This window comes from Pavona decussata, unplaced genomic scaffold (assembly GCF_977016875.1).
Source record: "Pavona decussata unplaced genomic scaffold, jaPavDecu1.1 SCAFFOLD_38, whole genome shotgun sequence".
Classification (NCBI taxonomy): domain Eukaryota; kingdom Metazoa; phylum Cnidaria; class Anthozoa; order Scleractinia; family Agariciidae; genus Pavona; species Pavona decussata.
Genome location: NW_028145460.1, coordinates 2,975,001 through 2,995,000, shown reverse-complemented (window position 1 = coordinate 2,995,000; position 20,000 = coordinate 2,975,001). Strand labels below are relative to the sequence as shown.

Sequence of the window (20,000 nt, the reverse complement as noted above, 5' to 3'; positions counted from 1 at the left end):
GTATATTCCCTTGTCTCGAAGAAACCGTTACTTGGGTGGTCACGAGGAAGGTTAGCGTGACAATCACAGCAACACTGGAAAGGGAGAAGCGCTGCGTGGCGAGCCAAATAACGAGTGCCTTGGAATCCAAAGGTTCCCTTGAAAAGTGACGTCTGAGAAGCTAAGGCAAAAATACCTTCCTGATTGCAACCTTTCCAGGTTTGGGTAGCACGTCGGAATCATTAAACAAAATCTGAATCGGTCAATCTCATGTACTCCTCAGAGGACTTCTGGGAAATCATCTTCTTCCCTGACTTGTATCCAGTCCTCTCTCTTTTCTTCTAACGAGACAACAGACTGGGGGCGAGTACCAAAGCGAGCAGGTTGGGATAAATATACAAAAATCAGAACTAAACTTATTTCACTACTCAATGCACCGTCGCACTATCCCTGTAGGAAACTCGGAAAGGGACACACGTGTACGGGTAAGGCGCACTGCTTGCCTAATGGAATTTTCTGTTTTTTGGCCTGAACATAAGTTTGATTGTTAGTGCGTCTTGCAATTCAATCAATCGTCGTCTTGTTCTGCTGCATCTTCAGGGGATTTGTTGTGTCTTTGCATGGACTGTAGGGCTTTCTCTCGGAGTTTTTTTTCCAGGGTTTCGGTGTCGTCTTCCTCCATACTTTCGGAGTGCTGAAAAAGAAAAGAGCCCAGAGAACAGTTCCAATTAATTCAATAAAAGACTCCCCAGGGTAGATCTTAACATTACAGCTCCACTACCGCCTTCAAACATCTTTCTCACACTCATTAACAATACGGTTGAGGTCGTTTCTAAACTTTCAAAATTTGGTATGGTAAGAGTGTCTCACAGATTTTTGTACTGGCAAACAAATCTAGCTTTGATCTTTCATCTGCCTTCATCTTGTTCATAACAATATTGTTTACTTTAACGCCGCCTAAACGCAAACAAGTAAGCAATAAATCAACGCTATCGGCGCTTGAAACACTTGCCTCGTCTGTCCAAAAAGTCTGGCTACGGTTCGGCAGAGCAAACTCTTCCGCAAGAAATTATCATTCTAGGGAAGATTTCCCACTAACATTTACGCCGGTTAAATTGCGCCGACGAGACTGCTAGCAATCCTTTCTTAACGGCAAGAGGACGAGCTTTTCAACGGTGCAAACGAAGCTTTCACTTGCTCGAATTGTTTAGCGCTTTCTGATCGTTTCCTTCGGAGACCAGCAGTGAAAACAGCACTGTGAGATGGAATTGTTTCATCTACCAACTATTTTTCTTCTTTAGAATAAGACCACAATCTTTGACTGCAAGTTCTTTCTTTGTTAGCGGAAGAAAATTGGATCGTCATTGATTTTCTCTGACATTAGCTTGATTGAGCATCGAATAAAATCAAAGGCGACGCGCGAAATATTAAGAAAACACACAAAGGAGCAGTGTCACCCAATTTTAGTGTCATTTTGAATAACCAGACTGAAACATATTTATATGGATGTAAACGTTAGAGCGCTTTCAAATTGAGTGTCGCAACACTTAAACCAAAGTGATTACACTGGCCAATCGCAAAAGATGTAAACAACACAACGAGCCAATCAGAATTCGAAGCAAGTACATACAACTGGTGCCAAGCGCGGGGAAACGCGTGCGGCGAAAATATGATTGGTTTTGGTTTAGATTCCCATTGGTTGAGAAAGTGGCGCGAGTTTTGTTAACCAGTCACAGAACGTAGCCATGCAAAACCAAAGCAAACGCCAAATTACTTTCGGCACTCAATTGAAAACCGCTCTAAAATAATGGTTCGGCTTTGTTTACAATAACGCTACTGTAAATATATGAAACATATTTTGAACTGCGGGTGAAAGATCAAATAGATACAGTGGAACCTCGATTTAACGAACCTCTATTAAACGAAGTCCTCGATATAACGAACGATAATCTATGTCCCAGCTAAAGTTACAGTATAGTGTGTGGAATAGAGCCTCGATATAACGAATTCTTCGATATAACGAACATAATCCGGAAGCCCAAATGTAAAATCTACCTCGATATAACGAATTACAATGTCAACACGCGACAGAAGTTAAACGCTGAACAGATCAACAGTCAGCAAATCCTTTAATCCTTATGGTAAAGAATGGTAAAGAGACAGCAACCTTTCAGTCAACGGCTTATCATATGTCATAGACATTGGCACTATACTATATCGACATCAATTAACTTCTGCTCTATCTTCTTTGTCTCTTATTAGTTCTATTAACTTCTTCACTTTCGAAGGCTTCTTGTGATAAAACGAATACGTAGCCGGAATTTCTAGTCCAATGCCCTTGTTTCTCCGTTTGCCAGTCACTTCCACTTCTGGTTGACAGAAGTCACCTGTGTTACAAATCAATCATTAACTATGACCTCGATATAACGAACAGTTTGGTCGTTTCCCTTCAAGTTCGTTATATCGAGGTTTTCGATATAACGAACCCTCGATTTAACGAACAAATTTGGCCGGTCCCCAGCGACTTTGTTAAATCGAGGTTCCACTGTAGCTCAGTTGCTAGAGCACTGCACCGACATTGCAGAAGTCATGGGTTCGAATCCCGTTCAAGTCTGATTTTTTTTTTTTTTTTCAGGCCTTCTTTTCGCAACTGCTTAAGTTGCGTAGTAACTGCGATGATCTTTCTTCTATTCGATCTTTCATCCGCAGTTCAAATATATGTTTCATATATTTACATCTATTTATTCATCCTTCACGGGTACATTGCGAACTCACAATATGACCAGCTTCCAGTTGGCTTGATAGCTCAGTTGGTAGAGCACTGCACCGGCATCGCAGAGGCCATGGGTTCGAATCCCGTTCAAGCCTGAATTTTTTTCAGGCTTTCTTTTCGCAACTGCTTAAGTTGCGTGGCAACTGCGAGGATCTTTCTTCTATTCGACCTTTCATCCGCAGATCAAATATATGTTTCACATATTTACATTTAATGAATAAAACAATCACTTAAAATTACTAGTATGTAAGATCACACGAAGATTGCCTAAATGAACATGGCGAAGTAGATGTTATAATTTCTGGTGGGAGATTGTTCCACTGCGCAATATCAGTACTCTTATCCTGTTTATTTAAGTGTTGAGCCTATCAATTTAGAGTATAAGTTAGAGCAGTTTACTTCATTCACTCAGATCAGTCATGAAAAATATTTTTTGCTGCACCAACCTACTTTCAAGGCTATGCGGTCGTCGAAAGATATTATCGACAAGAATGCTTCTGCGTTTGGTGATACTGTTACAAGCTCTATTTGCAGTTTTGGTCTTTCATACGTTTAGATTCCACATGGATTCTGATGTTGTGGGGAATAAGTTTGTCCATCAGTCTAATCTTTTGTCCGGAGTCTTACCCGAGATGGCGGCACAAGTTCAAATGAGCAAGACATTAGTCCAGTCTGTGAGATCAAACAAGTCAGATGTCGTGACTCCAACAAACATTACGGACTTCACCCATACAAATGCTACCGACAAACCATCCCAAAACACTAATTGTCAATTTTGGTGCCACAGGAGAAAAAACTCGACCAAACCTTTCTTTTTAACAGCCGTGCTCCTTGTGCGAATCTATGTTAAAGATCTCGCGCAGTTATCGACCAGAGAATTGAGGCAGTGGCTCTATTATCTACGATATGCAGGATTCCAACATGTTTATGTTTACGATGCCTTTGTGATGAAGAACGAATCACAAGCGAAAGCCCTCAAACCTCTTATCGACGAAGGATTTGTAACCTACGTAGACTGGAGTCACAGGGCTTTTCCTTATTCTATCGACGGCACTCAGCATTCTGCGTATCAGGACTGCATTAACAGATTTGGCAAGGAAACTCTGTGGCAAGCAGCTATCGACATAGATGAATACCCATTCAGCCCCAAAGATCAGCAGCCATTGTTTGCCGAGAGGGCGGTAGCTCGTGTTAGCGAAAGCACACCTCACGCTTCAGAATTAACCATGGAGAATTTTCTGTTCCTTGGCAAACCTCTTGATGGAAGCAAACACCCTTTGCTAATCGACAGAATATGGCGGCGAACACATGGGCCCGCTAACCCCCTTGTAAAGCCAATTTACAAACCCGGGCACGTGAGTAGAGCAAAAGTTCATCATAACGCTCTTGCAAGGGGGATGTCACGAAATTTTCCAGTGGATCACCTACGTTTGAACCATTACTGGGGTGCCAGGCTGCAGAACTGGGGAGAGGATACACCCGAAATCATTGCCAAAACACAGCCAGACCATTTGATGGAACCCATCGTGAAAACTTTGCAAAACTGTATCAGTGAATGCGTCCCCAGTGCGGATTTTCTTTACGAGAAACAGTGGAACTAATGATACACGAGTTAAATTTGTTTTTAAGGGGAAGACAAGTGTTACTGATACATCGAAACTTAGTTCATAGTATTTTGCAATTTAACTTTTCAATTAAGGGGCACCACACCCATAGAAACTTACCTTTAAACCGAACTGTAAGTCCGCTTATACAAAACTAAAAAACTAATTGTTTCCTTGGATGGTGAGAGAAAACATGATCTAAAGTAAACAAGAGATCTTGTCCCCTTTTTCTTGTGTCACTTTGAATAGTTAAAAAACATATTTGTATCGATGGAAACGTTGAAATAATGGTTCACTTCCCACTTTTTGTCTGCGAATGGCTAGATATGGAGATGGATTGCAACTTTCAGGTTTCTCCTGTCTATTTTCCAGAAATCGATAGAAACTGATTATAGTGATATTATCATAATGGTCAATTAGCTCAAAACATTTGGATTTTTCTCTTTATATGTTCGCGCTCTTTGTAAAACATTCTTATCACTTTCCGCTGATGAAGGCTGAAGTTTTGGGTTTTAAAACAGTTGATTGTATTTTATACATATACATATTTTTTAACCAGAGAAACGTTTTAACTATTATGATTATAGTTTACTCTTCCTCGGAGAAATCATTTCATATTTTCCTCCAGGTGCTCTAACAGCGATTTCACGTTAAAGAAGAGATTCTTTGTCAAATATTTGAGCAGGTATTACCGTATATCCTACAGGTAAGGATAAATGAAGGCAAAGTCTTGAAACTTGTGTTGTTGACATTGATTACCCGGGTTGATTATTCAGATTATTCCAATTTTTTTTTTATTCAATCTCGAATTCCAATTGTGCCATGTTTGCCTTCAGTTCCTTGATTAAAGTGGTGGCTAACAAGTCGCACAACCTGTCAATTTCGAATCACTCAAGAAGCATGTAATTATTGTGGCCTAATTCGAACAGTTCTGTAGTAACATGAGTGATGAGTGGTTCGTTTTTGTAGTTTCTGGATGACCCAAGATAGGTCAGGATACGCCGTTAAAGTGCCAGGAGTCTAACATGATGATGTTTTGGTACAAAAGTTAGGCACTCAGACGACACTATAATTTGAAGACTACCTTACGAGAAAAGCAAAGAATGTATGTAAGGCCTGCATTTGTAGAAAATCAGAACTTTTTGACAGACCAAATAACGCTGGCAGCCGTGCCGAAATCACAGAGATAGTGTATTTCCAATCATGCAATCTTCCATATCGTCTCTGATTACAACTTTTTTTTTCAGCAGGACAAAACTGCATTTCAGCTGAGCTTAGACTCTTGAATATTTGAATGACATTTCAAATGTTTTTCTGGATATTAATCGTGTTCAAATGACAGGCTCGACATACCAACATTTTATTTCATTTCAGATTTTTCTTTACGCGACTTTCAACGTGCCATTAAATACACTTTGAGTTGTTACACACGTTATTTGTCCTTACTGAGTTTTCTTGGTTTGCATAGGAACAATGGGCCATTTTAAAACTTCCCTCCCTATGCTCAATGCAAAAGTTCTTAACTCGCCTCCCTCCCACGGCAGCATTCACTGCCATTCAGGTATACTAGTTAGTTGTTATTGTTATTTACTATTTAACAGAAAAGAGCCACTTGGTGGAACTGTTAAGAGTGGCCGTCTGTAATTTTCAACTAATGTGTTTTGGGTGAGAAAGAATAAAATTCCTCAAACTGTCTCAAAACAAATGACTAGGTAAGTAATTTACATTCATGTAACTTTCAGGTCAATCAAATAAACATTTTAGCTGTAGGACAAATAATTTGGTTTTCAAGCTCTCGCAAGGCACTCAGGGATCATTTTATATCTCTGTTAGCAGCTGTCAATACCCGAGGTTAAGGAAAGCTCCACGTCAGCAGAATTAGAGAAGAACAACGATTCCCAAAATGAAGACAATCAACCAACAAAGCTCTTCACTTGCCCGGTTGACGGATATGTAAAACTTTTCCAGCGTTACAGCTCTTTAGAGAACCATTTACAGTACGGTAAATGTGATATTGTCCTCGAAAGGAAGAACTTATTCGACAAGGCCAGAATCGCCAACAGAGACAAACTTCTCTATAGTTCTGATATTCAACCAGCTAGTGGTAAGATCCACGCTTCCAGGCCCTGCTGAAGAGATTCAAACACAAGGCTGGGCACGATAAAGAAGACTAAACGTTTCACTGAAAAGCAAAAATGCTACCTTGATGAAAAGTTTTCCATTGGTCGGGAAACAGGCCATAAGCTCGATGCAGCAGCCGTGGCATGTGACATGAGGTTTGCTAAGGACAAAGGCGGAAATAGAAGGTTTACAGTAGACGATTTTCTCACTCATTAACAAGTCCAATCTTATTTTTCCAGAGCGGAGCCGCTGTTCTTTAGTTTAGCAGCCCTGCTAAACTAAAGAACAGCCAAGAAGAGACCCCTGAAGAAGACATTATTGCCGCTGAGGACAAAACTGCGTATTCACCAACTCGCCATGAGCTATTCTTGGCCAGTGTCTGTTATCCCATCCAGTCACTTTTGAATCATTTAACCTCTGTAACTTAAACGCATCGAATGGATTCAAGAAGCTTAGCATCGCCATGCTCTGCAAAATGTGTGACTACTTTGATTTAGATGTCACCCATTTCTCAACGGCACGTAAGGCACATAGAGTTGCTAAGGTGTCTTGTGCATGAGTGCAGCTGTAGCTTCAGAAAAAATGATTGCAAAATCTTTGCATAACACTTGTAACAAAACGGTATACTACAGTTAGCATTTGATGTATTTTCACGTCTTGCATAACTTCGAGTTTTACTTTACTTCCTTTCGTGGACATTACGTAGAGAGATGTGGACAACTTGTTGGCGGAACGAAGGAACCGGAACTAGAAAATCTCTACTACAGTAGGCTGTCATTAGGCAACAAAGCTGTTTCAGAATGTTTGTCATTACTCAGACCCCCTTCCACGAAACTTGCTACATGTGCTGCCAGTTTCTTGTAAAGCAAACAAGCAAGGTAGTGCTGCCAATAAAGTCAGTAAAATCCAGCTGAAGAAGACTGCACCCAGACTGGAAATGACTGATACATTACAGCAGGTTAAGGGAAGTATAGAATGTTCAGTTTCTGCAGTAGGCGCTTGATTGCTTTCTTGTTTAGCTAAGGAGTCTGTGTCTGATATCCTCTCCTTTGATATCGGTTGATATGAAAAACGTTTTCTTTAAAACTGATATCAGATAATCATTTGCGCGGCTCGGCCCGGCACCCACGTCTTCGCGACCCGAATGATCTGGGGACCACAATAATGTGTATGTAACGCAATCCCTTTCGCCTTGCCAGATCTCTTGCTACTTCAAGCGCAACATACAGAAAAGGTACTTTTATTGCCGGAAAGGGAGCATTAGCTTGACGGCCTCAGTTGTTGTAAGGATCTCGAGAGTCGTTGGATCTTTCGAATATCGTAAAACATTCAGTTTTTCCGTGATGAACAGCGGGAGTTACAGTCGAAGAATTGTCAAAGTTTGGCTTCTCTGTCGAAGACCGTATATAAAACTTTGCCACAAATTCCGCGAAAATATGTGTTCATTCCGCCATCCCACTCGGAAGGTAACTGAAAGCATTCCTTTTTCTCCAGGTCAGAGTATTTTCAGCACGTAAGTGGATGTTGTAATGTTTGTCCTTCGCATGTCACTGACTCGTCTTTGTTGAACTAATAAACGATTTAGGGTCAGTTATTAAAAGACAGTTTAGACGGTGTTTAACAAAACCACGTTCTAAGTCATTTTCAATTTTGCCAACAATCATGTCTAAACATTGTCTACCGCCGAGGGTGACAAGAAGGCTTGCATCCCAGACTAGAAAACTATTTACCTACTTAAAATAAACCACTTGCAAGCAGATTTGGAGGCCCACTGATTGTCTTAAGCCACTGCATAAGTTAGACTGTTTAAATAACTGGCCCTTAGCGTTTGTTTACAAAAGCGCACTTTGTAATTTCAACTGTCAAATTTCGCAGTTACGTTGGACCCAAAATTTTATTGCATATATTTGAAGGGAAGACGTTGCTCTTTAACTGGGGTGTACTTTTATGAAGTCTTGTAATGTACCATTGGCGATATAATCATTTGAATTTAGCCGATTTTTGTACCTGCCGAAATGGCTTACAAAAGAGAAAAGTTAAAAAATCGGTAAAATATTTAGCTTTTTATAAAAATTGAAAATAACCGTCCTGAATTAATCACAAATGTCTTCTGATTTCGAGTACCAACTTGTCGCTTAGTTTTAGTTACGTTTCATATCCAAACCCAGGTGTTACCGATGTGTAGTAAAATGATCCCCGAGTAACTCTGAGTGCCTTCTGAGAGCTGAAAAACCGAAATATTTGTCCTTCTTGGATTGACCTGAAAGTTACATGAATGTGAATTACTTATCTAGTCCTTTCTTCTGAGAAATTTTGAGGGATTTTAAATTTCTCACCCAAAACACAGTAGTTGAAAATCACAGACGGCGACTCTTAAATAGTCTTAAACTTCAGTCCATAAAGTCCGACTAACCCACGTTAGGGCGCATATTGCTCTTTGATAGTCTTGGTCACATCCACATAGATTTATTTGAGTACTACAACAAGGTTCTTAAGAACATCTTAAGACCTTTTTCAGGCTCACTGAATTACAAAAAAATAAGAACTTTTTTATATGTAATCAAATGGTGACGAGTAAAATTAGGGAATAATTTTACGCGCGTTTTGTCAAAATTCTAATAAATTTCTGGAGCCAAGCGAGGGAAATTATTAGAATTTTAACAGAACGCAAGTGAAATTATTTGCTAACTTCACGAGTATACCATTTGATTACCTTTTAATATCATGGGTGACAAATTACGCTCACAATCGTGGTCGGTTTCGTCTTGTTTATACACGCAGGCAAAAAACCGCTCGAGTACTTTATCCAACTGCTCAGGACGAACCGTCTCAGGGTTTTTCCCAAGGCCATTTTCATCACACCAGTTCTCAAAAACCTTCACCCAGTTAATTGTGCTCTTTCGCGTATTTAGGTTTTCTGCAGCCTCATTTAATGCCTTAACTTCTTTCATTCGTAACGTCTTTAAACCTGGACGCCATCTTAGCACTGAGATACAGGAAACGTTACCATAGCAATTTTAAAATTTCACATATGAAATTGTAAATTAACGCTGAAATTTCGCGCCAAAATTAAGGAGTAATTTGTTACCCATGATATTAACAAAATTAAGGAGTAATTTGTCACCCACGAAATCAAGTACATAGCCAAACGAAATAAATAGCAATAGTTGACTCAACACTTTTTTTTTTCTTTAAGGTCAGAGGTATCGTTCATTGAAATGTCATTTTATCCTTTGGCATATTACGATTGTACCAGGTGATCAAACAGTGCATATTTAGCGTCAAATCTTAGCACTTCTCATCTTCTGACATTTTGATTGACATTTCTGCACAACAATAGACAATTGAACAAAACTGTTGCATATGGTTAACGCACTAGTGAAACTACATAATTGTGCCAAATATCAGGGAAATTAGCGACGTGCACTGTAGACTCGCGTGCATGGTCCTCACATGGACTCTCTCTGTAGTGTAGCGCCTATCAGTTTAGAGTACTAGCAGTTCTCATTGAGAAGGGTAATCCCGAATCATCGAGTTTGGATTCGAGTTCGAGTTCGAGTTGGAGTTCGAGTTAGACTTCGAGTTGAAGTTCGAGTTGGAATCGGAGTAGTACGACTATAAAAATACAAAAAGCAAAATATTTCGTTATTTTTTTACTAATATAAAAATACAAACGCAAAATATTTCGTTATTTTCGAGAGCGCGCTCTGGGAGGACTCTCAAATGAAATCGGACCCCCCCCCCTCCCCCCCCCCCTTTCTTCCCCAAACGAAGGATAGCACAAGTATACGATTTTTTTTTTCGAAAAATGTAGATACTAAGCATGGTCTATACGAAAAAGAAAATGGTGTACAACAAAAAAAAAAACAGTTTCGATCTGTTCAATTTAAAAATACCAACGAATTTTCAATACAAGTATCACTACCTGAACTCCCTTGTCTGTTGTCCTTTCTCCCCTACGTGGTTTTTGGAACGATTGAGCGCGATTTCAGTGAGTTTTAGTTCCATTGATTTTCTCTCTTGTATGGCGATACAATGTAAGTGTTGTCTTCGTTTCATCATCGATCTAAACAGTCTTTTGGGAGATACTGAATAAACAAATAACGTTTCGTCGTTGGATTTAACTGGCCGTACCTTTATATGCTTAGACAGTCGAGTGGCTTAGTATTAAACTACAGTAGGTCAGATTTTTAATTACCCGAAAGAGATATAGCCTGGCGGTTAGTTGTCTTTTCCGTGCATTTATAATTTTGAATTTTCTGCGTGGCTAGTAATCGTGGGTTTGTTTTCGCATCCATACACTTTCAATAGCTCCCACCAGTTCGAAACTTCACACGTGCGAGTGACTCACATGCATTTTGTGGGGGCTATACATAGAGAAGCTCGGCGGTTCGCCTGATACAACGTGATTGAATAAAGCGTCTGATTATTACGCGTCTGTTGAAATAATACAAGCGGCGGTGGTCCCCTGTGAGAAAACGATCGTCGCCCAAAGGGTAGAAAGAGGCGTAAGCGATTTTTACGGATGATTTTTACCGACTGATAACGGAAATCGGTGAAAATCGATAAATTGCTTTCGTATGTCAAATCGATATTATCGATTTGATTTTTCATGAAGTCCAACTCGAAGTCTAACTCGAAGTCGAACTCAAACTCGCCCTCGAATCCAAACTCGATGATTCCCTACTCCCTGCGGTTTCAGGTGTTTTTGAATGCAAATACGAATATGAGAATTTCAACAAAAATTTAACTTATTTTATTTGCAAAATAACATGGTTACATGTATGTTCTTTGAGTATACTATTAACAAGTAACTATTGGAGTTCCTAAGGCTTTTGTTGGGATTATGCTCATAGCAATTGCTAAAAGTGGAAAAGAAATATATTGGTTAACGAAAACGGAAGGTGTATTAAACGAATAACACTGTCTAACGCAGCATGTAATAATAACGGCTTTTTAACTTATTCTTAGAACGATTAGTGACACTTTCTTTTGTCTATCTAGCGCAACGTGGAAATAAACCAAATACTTGGCGATCTCCATGACATAAGATGTCATCGATATTTGCTTGTGTCAATATCGACCGAATTCGATCGATTGAAAAGCAAAGCTGCAAGTGACATAAATGCACACTGTCGGCCTCTAGAATGCTCACTGAAAGCTTCATGACCTTGATGAATGCTTCCTCGAAGAGAAGTAATCATAATAGATCAGCAAAAAGTGCAAAAACTCACCCGTAAACAGCGAAACCTTGACTCTGATCAACTGTATTTACATCTTGCTGCGAGCACATGCGATTTTCCGCTGAGCGAGCACGATTTTCGGCTGAGCAAGCACATGTCAATTTTTCTTATAAGTCAGCTGCTGATCGGCTAGAATTGGCTGCGCCATAAAACAGGATTTCTGATTGGCTGTTTCTTGATGCAAACGATGGGTCGAACCGTCGAACCAAAATTTCTCGATGGCTTCAAGAATATGAAGGCTGCCTATCGGCAGCAATAAGTTAGAGTCCTGTTTTCTTTTTTTTTGTTACTCAGATCAGTCATGAAAAAAATATTTTGCTGCACCAACCTACTTTCAAGGCTATGTGGTCGTCGAAAGATATTATCGAGAAGAATGCTTCTGCGTTTGGTGATATTGTTACAAGCTCTATTTGTAGTTTTGGTTTTCCATGCGTTTAGATTCCACATGGATTCTGCTCTTGTGGGGAATAAGTTTGTTTATCAGTCTAATGATTTGTCTGGAGTCTTACCTAAGATGGCGGCACAAGTTCAAATGAACAAGACATTAGTCCAGTCTGTGAGATCAAAACAGTCAGATAACGTGACTCCAACAAACATTACGGACTTCACCCATGCAAATGCCACCGACAAACCATCCCAAAGCACTAATTGTCAAACTTGGTGCCACAGGAGAGAAAACTCGACCAAACCTTTCTTTTTAACAGCCGTGCTCCTTGTGCGAATCTATGTTAAAGATCTCGCGCAGTTATCGACCAGGGAATTGAGGCAGTGGCTCTATTATCTACGATATGCCGGATTCCAACATGTTTATGTTTACGATGCCTTCGTGATGAAGAACGAATCACAAGCAAAAGCCCTCAAACCTCTTATCGACGAAGGATTTGTAACCTACGTAGACTGGAGTCACAGGGCTTTTCCTTATTCTATCGACGGCACTCAGCATTCTGCGTATCAGGACTGCATCAAAAGATTTGGTCATGAAACTCTGTGGCAAGCAGCTATCGACATGGATGAATATCCGTTCAGCCCCACTGATCAGCAGCCATTGTTTGCCCAGAGGACGGTTGCTCGTTTTAGCGAAAGCACACCTCACGCTGCAGAATTAACCATGCAGAATTTTCTGTTCCTTGGCAAACCTCTTGATGGAAGCAAACACCCTTTGCTGATCGACAGAATATGGCGGCGAACACATGGGCCCGCTAACCCCCTTGTAAAGCCAATTTACAAACCCGGGCACGTGAGTAGAGCAATAGTTCACCATAACGCTCTTGCAACGGGGACGTCACGAAATTTTCCAGTGGATCACCTACGTTTGAACCATTACTGGGGTGCCAGGCTGCAGAACTGGGGAGAGGATACACCCGAAATCATTGCCAAAACACAGCCAGACCATTTGATGGAACCCATCGTGAAATCTTTGCAAAACTGTATCAGTGAATGCGTCCCCATTGCGGATTATCTTTATGAGAAACAGTGGAACTAATGATACACGAGTTAAATTTGTTTTTATAGGGGAAGTGTTACTGATATTTCGTGTCATTTCAAAATCCTAAAACAAAGCTTTTTTGTATAAACAAATGCAACAGTTTTGTTACAAATCATTACCACCACTGTGTACTAAACCGTCCTGATTAATTGTCTCTGGCAATAAAATTCGCTTGAAAAGATCATGGGTTGTTCCTCTTAAAAATTTAGATGATTTCTTTCTCTTGGTGTTCTAGAATTTATTATTTTCTAACTATGTAAACATATATTTTCCCTTATTCCTAGAAATTCTAAAACTTGTTCAGTTAAAAAAGTGCGACAATAGTTAGCTTTCTTCACTTCAATATAGTCACTCCTCGCTGCAAGCTTAACATTCTATTCGCTTTCTTGTGTTCATTTTTGTTTTAATATTTGTTCACTTTTCCTCGATCTATTTGTTTAAGATTTTGAATTCTAAAATTATAATGGTCGTACGGTTTCGATCTTCGAAACATCGAAACTGGGTTCATAGCATTTTGCAATTTAACTTTTCAATTAAGGGAAAACAACATCTATACAAACTTACCTTAAAACCTAACTGTAAGTGCGCTTATACAAAAGTAATTGTTTCCTTGGATAGTGAGAGAAAAGATATGATATAAAGCAAACGAGATCTTGTCATCTTTTTTCTGTGTCACTTTGAATAGTTAAAAAACATACTTGTATCGATGAAAACGTTGAAATAATGGTTCAGTTTTGTGAACAATAATCCCACTTTTGTGTGCAGTGCGGATGGCTAGGATGGAAATGGATTGCAACTTTCAGGTTTCTTCTGTCTATTTTCCAGAAATCGATAGAAACTGATTATAGTGATATTATCATAATAGTCAATTAGCTCAAAACATTTACATTTTTCTCTTTATATGTTCGCGCTCTTTGTAAAACATTCTTATCACTTTCCTCTGATGGAGGGTGATTTTTAACCAGAGAAACGTTTAACTATCATGATTATAGTTTACTCTTCCTCGGAGAAATCATTTCATATTTTCCTCCAGGAGCTCTAACAGCGATTTCACGTTAAAGAAGAGATTCTTTGTCAAATATTTGAGCAGTTTTGGCCAACTTACAGCAAAATCGCCATGACAACGCTGTTCCGTGAAGACAAAGAACTCACGCCAATGTAGAGATATCGTATTTATTGGCATTAATTCGATCTGAATAAAAAGAAAAGTCGTTGGCACTCGGCCTTACAAACGTTAAAATGCAACAACAGGATAAAAAGCCGAGAAATTAAACAAACAAAAGAAAACTTACTTCTGTAACTCCACATTTAACGCATACATCTAAACTGTCAGTCCAACGTTAATTCGTCACAGGGTAGCTCATTATTACAAACGCTTAACGTTGCTTCGTCACAGGTTAACTCAATAATACTAAAACATTACTTTCTCCACAGGTTAGCTTGCTCAATACATTGTAACTTATTCAAGTCGGGCGATCATTACAAGTTTTTACGCGAATTTAAATATACTACGCGCAACACAGCGCGCGCGGAGATACAAAACTTCTCAATGTAAATGTTCATCCGAACAAGTGCCCCTTTAACGAACCGTTTGACCAAGGCGCGCGACCGCTCCCCCTTCTTACCCCAAACTCGCATAAGCGATGTCTTGAGTCATTTGAGAACTTCATAAAGACAACAAGTTTACAAGTTGTCAAAGTTGAGTTAGGGCATCCTATTTCCTTTTCTTTTTTGCAGCTTTTGGGCGTGTATTCTTGTGAATAAATCAACCGCGCATTCCCTGAAGTTTTGACTGCCAGGCTGAGTTGTTCAATCAATCTTTGTCCTTTCTGTTCCATTGAGTGATTGAAAAATGCAAATGCACACATAGCCCAAGATGAAACTGCACCAGTTTATACAGCTGTTCGTTCCAGTAAGGTCGCCTTGGTTTCTCTCGGTGTAATTTTTTTCAGTTCTTTCAGTTTTTAAGCGGGATGCCCTCAAGGCAGATCGCGTCAAAAATTCGGTGGCGTTTCATTTTTTCTTCCTCGTAGTCACACGTTGCAATAAATAAATTAATTGAACCTGAATTAAAGCCTGTTCTCTCCTACATGGGATATTTTTGTCCTCTATTGTTGTCATTGTCCTCAACAAGAACGGTCCAATCAGAATCCATTATCTGCGTGTGTTAGGAGGGAGGGGACGGAGTCGTTCTACTAGTGTGACGTCGCATACCCATGATCTCTGGGCTGCAAAGATAGCGTCTGTCAGCGGCCATATTGTTTACATGTTTAAGGGGGCAATTTACCTAAATTTGAATGAAATTTAAAGAGGTTTTAAGAAGGGATAGAAGAAAGAAAATGATTTTTGGAACACCAACAGACAGTTGATACCCACGCAAGAGCACCCCGGGTTGTTAGTGGACTAACTTGGTATCCGTCTATTAATTATTAAATACAAATTCTAATTTTAAAACTTCACTTAATCTTCAATATTTCTTATTTCTCTTAATTTAACCAATCCTTCTAAAAAAAACTACTCCTCCCAAATATCCCAAATCACCCAAAAATTTACAAAATACCCCACAACACAGATTCACGGGATAATGATAGGGTTTTTGGATTGCTTGAAACGTGAATGAGAAATTGCCATTAAAGCCATGTCAAGTGGCAGAAAAATGGCGTTTAGGTGAATTGCCCCCTTAAGACTCAAATAAGCAGTTTTTTCAGAAAGAAAATTTAAAACTCTTTTGAAGTGGTAAATCGAAAGGATTAGTTCTAAGAAATACTCGACAGTTTAAATGGTGGAAATTGGACAGTTCACGGCGAAGAAATTAGGTTTTGACTGACCAGATGTGTTTCGCGATGCGGAGAGAAGAAAGTCAAGCTTAAGCTTAAAACATCTGCGTTGCAGACTTTTGTCGAACTGATGCCTAAACGTTACTGGAACTCCACTTCATAAAAAACATTAAAGGCTTGATTGCCAATTTTTACTCAAAGTTTTTATTTAGGAAAGCTTTTTGTCTGTTTGTCTTTCTGTTTTTATGAAACGAGGACACTTTGTAATCTTACACCTACTGACATTACATAACCAGGGCCCGATTGTTCGAAAGCCCTTATCCCCGATTAAAACTTAACCGAGATTTTCAAGTCAAATTTAAGGGACAAAAATCGTTTGGGAAAATCTTCTACTGATTAGCAATTAAATTCGAATCAAAGTTCACGTTAATCGAGCTTTGAACAACTGGGCCCCGAAAAGAAAACGTGAGACAGTTTGGTCATTTAATACGTTATCGTTAACACAAGGATGCGAAACAACATCACACTATCTTTGTGACTCAAACTAATTCATTAGCTCAATAACGAAGGAACGATACATTCCACCTGCACTTAGTGCTAAACACACATCAACTCATCCCGCGCAAATGCCCATAGACGTGTTATTTAAGCAATAGACCGCACTTTCCAGAAGTTTACCAGCGTAATAAAACCACGCGGGATGTTGGGAGAACACGAGAAAGCTTGTAAATCACGAGCCGCAGGCGAGTGATTTACAAGCTTTTCGAGTGTACTCCCAACATCCCAAGTGGTTTTATTACGCTGGTAAACTTCTAGAAAGTGCGGTCTATTGCTTTTATGAAATAACTACTTAGACAAAAACACTTAGAAATCGGCCCTTTATATTTTGTAACTTGATCAAGTTGTTTATTCTCTTCAAATTCATCAGTAAGGCGGGAGAACCAATCACAAATCGGGATCTATTTTGAGCATAAACCTGTTGAATCGCCGACGGACGCATCGCAGTTTGAGCGAATGAATGAAAATGTTTTTTAAGTTAAATTACTGTCTAACTCTCACAAAAATGTGGCTAAAAAAGGTTAATGCCTTGGCGAAAGAATGCTTTTTATCAGCAGATAGCAGTTACTGATGAAAAGCGGACAGCGGCTTGGTGAGTGAAAAAACTTCACTTGTTTTGAGCTTGGCCAGGTCTTCTTTTTCTATTGCTGGTTTGTGCATGGTGTTTTGCATGCCTTCTTGCTTAAGCTGTTTAATTTTGGCGTCAAGCATTTGGTTTGAGAGGACAAAACGTGGGTCGTGAGTGAACCTTATTCCTAAACTGTGTGGTGGTGTGTTTAGATATCTCTCAATGCCATTTCTTATTGACAGAAGAGTCGCACGGCTGTAATTTTCGCCTTCTTTATTTCTTGCTTCGGCGTAGAATTGCCTCAGATTCCTGTCCAGCTCTTCGACCGCCATTTCCGCCAGACTTACGCCAATAACCTTTTGTTTACTCCACTCTAGGTGAACAGAGAAAGAGGAATTGTGATTTGAGCAGTTAATATCAAATACCTTGTACTCGGGTTGAAGTCGGTTTTATATTGTTTTAAACGCTGCAAGTTATTTGTAAACAACTTGACTTTGGCATAACCTTCAATGAATTACAAATTTTGTACTGTTTATCAATACTGTTTGAGCCGTTTATTTTATAAAATAACAGTTTCAGTGAAAAGGCACGCTAAAAGATTATTCATGTAATTAAAACCAACCTGTGAATACGGAAACTGCCCACTGTGTTGCCTGCTTGGTTTTTTTGGCTTGTGCGTTTTCGACGATCGAGTCAAGTTCTTCGTTTTCCACATCGGCAAATCTTCTCTTTTTGCTCGACCTTTCTTCTTCTGCCTCAGTATTTAAGCTCTCCTTTTTAGAATTTGGCTCCGAATTTTTATTGTGCGGCAAAAGCACATCAAAGCCTGACAATATGTCGAAGTTCGGAAAGTTTTCGTCGCGCTCGTCGCATTATCGAGAAATCTCCAGCGGGAGAGCAGCGAGAGTTTACCGGTACAATAGTACATAGGTTTGGCAACTCTATTGACCAATCAGAACGCGCGTAGTATGTTAGTTATTTTATAATAATGAGTAGTCAGTTTAACAACCTGCAAAAGAAGCTAGGAAAAAACATCAAGCAATCCTAGGATGCCTTACAAAATTCAACTGACTTTGGCAGAATCTCAAGTAGCAGAAAAACGTACAAGGGCTTAATTCTTAGGTGTTACTTAGTTGCTCTCCCCCTCCCCCACATTTTTTCTTTTTTGGGGGAGGGGGGGGGGGAAGGGGAGTGAATACTGAGATACCTAAGTTGGAGTATAGCATTTGTCTTGTTTGAGTATCACTTGTGAGTTTTTTTCGAAAATTAATACTCGTCACTTGTTAATAGTGTCTAATGCTGGCCAATAAGGTTATGTAAAAACACTCTGATACTGCCTGGCATAAACCATCACAGAGAGGTTAAATGATGTGTAGTGTAACGCTGACATCAGAAATGCTAGACTTTACTTATGTCTAAACTGTACATAAGTGTTGTTTAGGTTTGATGCCCCTTCTCCAAGTGCAAGTCAATACCTTTACCATATGAATTGATACATTTATCGTTGTTAAATCTTATTGTTCCTGTACACCAACATGGCCCCCTTGACGTCACATGCAAACCACCAATATGCTTCAGGTGGTCCATACATGTTTGGTTCCACAGATTTGCATGTCCAGGATCGATCTTGTTAGCAAAAACTTGCTAGCAAATTATTTTCGCAATTTTAGCAAAAAAAACTGCTATTAGAAAAGTATAGAAGAAATAGCAAAAATCGCAAAAGTAACAAGACTTTTTCTTGCTATGTGAAATGATTGAGTAACAAATGTGGCAAAAATAGCAAGAACAACAAATTTAACAAAATTCTACACTTAGAAATGAAAAGGTCAAGTAGGGCTTCGAGAAGTCCGTGACTTTCGCAAAAATAACAAGACTTTTTCTTGCTATGTGAAACGATTGGGTAAAAAATATGGCGAAAACAGCAAGAATGACAAATTGAACAAAATTCTACACTTAGAAAGGGAAATGGTCAAGTAGGGCTTTGAGAAGTCCGCGACTTTCGCAAAAATCGCAAAAGTAACAAGACTTTTTCTTGCTATGTGAAAAGATTGAGTAACAAATATGGCAAAAATTAACAAGAATGACAAATTTAAGAAATGGTCAATTAGGGCTTCTAGAAGTCCGCAAATTTCGCATAAATCGCAAAAGTAACAAGACTTTCTCTTGCTATGTGAAAAGATTGAGTAACAAATATGGCGAAAACAGCAAGAATGACAAATTTTTAAAAAAATTCTACACTTAGAAAGGGAAATGGTCAAGTAGGGCTTCGCTAAGTCCGCGACTTTCGCAAAAATCGCAAAAGTAACAAGACTTTTTCTTGCTATGTGAAAAGATTGAGTAACAAATATGGCAAAAATTAACAAGAATGACAAATTTAACAAACGGTCAAGTAGGGCTTCTAGAAGTCCGCAAATTTCGCATAAATCGCAAAAGTAACAAGACTTTTTCTTGCTATGTGAAAAGATTGAGTAACAAATATGGCAAAAATTAACAAGAATGACAAATTTAACAAACGGTCAAGTAGGGCTTCTAGAAGTCCGCAAATATCGCAAAAATCGCAAAAGTAACAAGACTTTTTGATTACTGTCAGTAGCAAAATACTGTAATATCAATCTGTGTATGCTTCGTTCTTCGGGGCAAATTTTAGCAACAAACGGAAACATAAGCAGAACTTTTCATAGCCAAGTACCCACCATAACAATTGCTACAAAATATCAAGAATAGCAAATTGGGAGTAATGAAAACGGGTCATCAGATCCGCGCATTTTACATGAATGGTTCTGTGCAATACCCATAGTTTTTAAACAGGGATTGCCAGTGATCTGGTAATCTTTCTCTTTTAAATTAAGGCTTATAGTTGAACAACAACCACAAAGTGAATATTATTAAGA

General features: G+C 39.1%; 3 protein-coding genes across 4 annotated transcripts in view; 2 read left to right on the top strand and 1 right to left on the bottom strand.

Moving 5' to 3' along the window:
• Positions 1 to 5,690, top strand: part of LOC146483621 (uncharacterized) — a 43,403-nt gene extending 37,713 nt beyond the window's left edge. Inside the window, exon 2 of the mRNA XM_085105785.1 lies at positions 2,785 to 5,690. Within this exon, the coding sequence (XP_084961911.1) occupies positions 3,172 to 4,353 (1,182 nt within the window). The 5' untranslated portion in view covers positions 2,785 to 3,171 and the 3' untranslated portion in view covers positions 4,354 to 5,690. The remainder of the gene's footprint in view (positions 1 to 2,784) is intronic.
• The window catches only part of LOC146483617 (uncharacterized), a 73,427-nt gene that overhangs the window by 13,621 nt on the left and 39,806 nt on the right, over positions 1 to 20,000 (bottom strand). Inside the window, exon 13 of one of the 2 annotated variants that reach the window (XM_085105776.1) lies at positions 1 to 673. This exon is cut by the window's left edge and continues 259 nt beyond it. The exons of the other annotated variant lie outside the window; for it this stretch is intronic. Coding sequence (XP_084961902.1) covers positions 548 to 673 — 126 coding nt within the window. The 3' untranslated portion in view covers positions 1 to 547. The remainder of the gene's footprint in view (positions 674 to 20,000) is intronic. 2 annotated transcript variants of the gene reach the window in all.
• On the top strand, positions 11,248 to 13,203 carry LOC146483620 (uncharacterized). The gene has a single exon (XM_085105543.1). It carries the CDS (start codon positions 12,022 to 12,024, stop codon positions 13,201 to 13,203), a length of 1,182 nt encoding a protein of 393 aa, XP_084961669.1. The 5' UTR covers positions 11,248 to 12,021.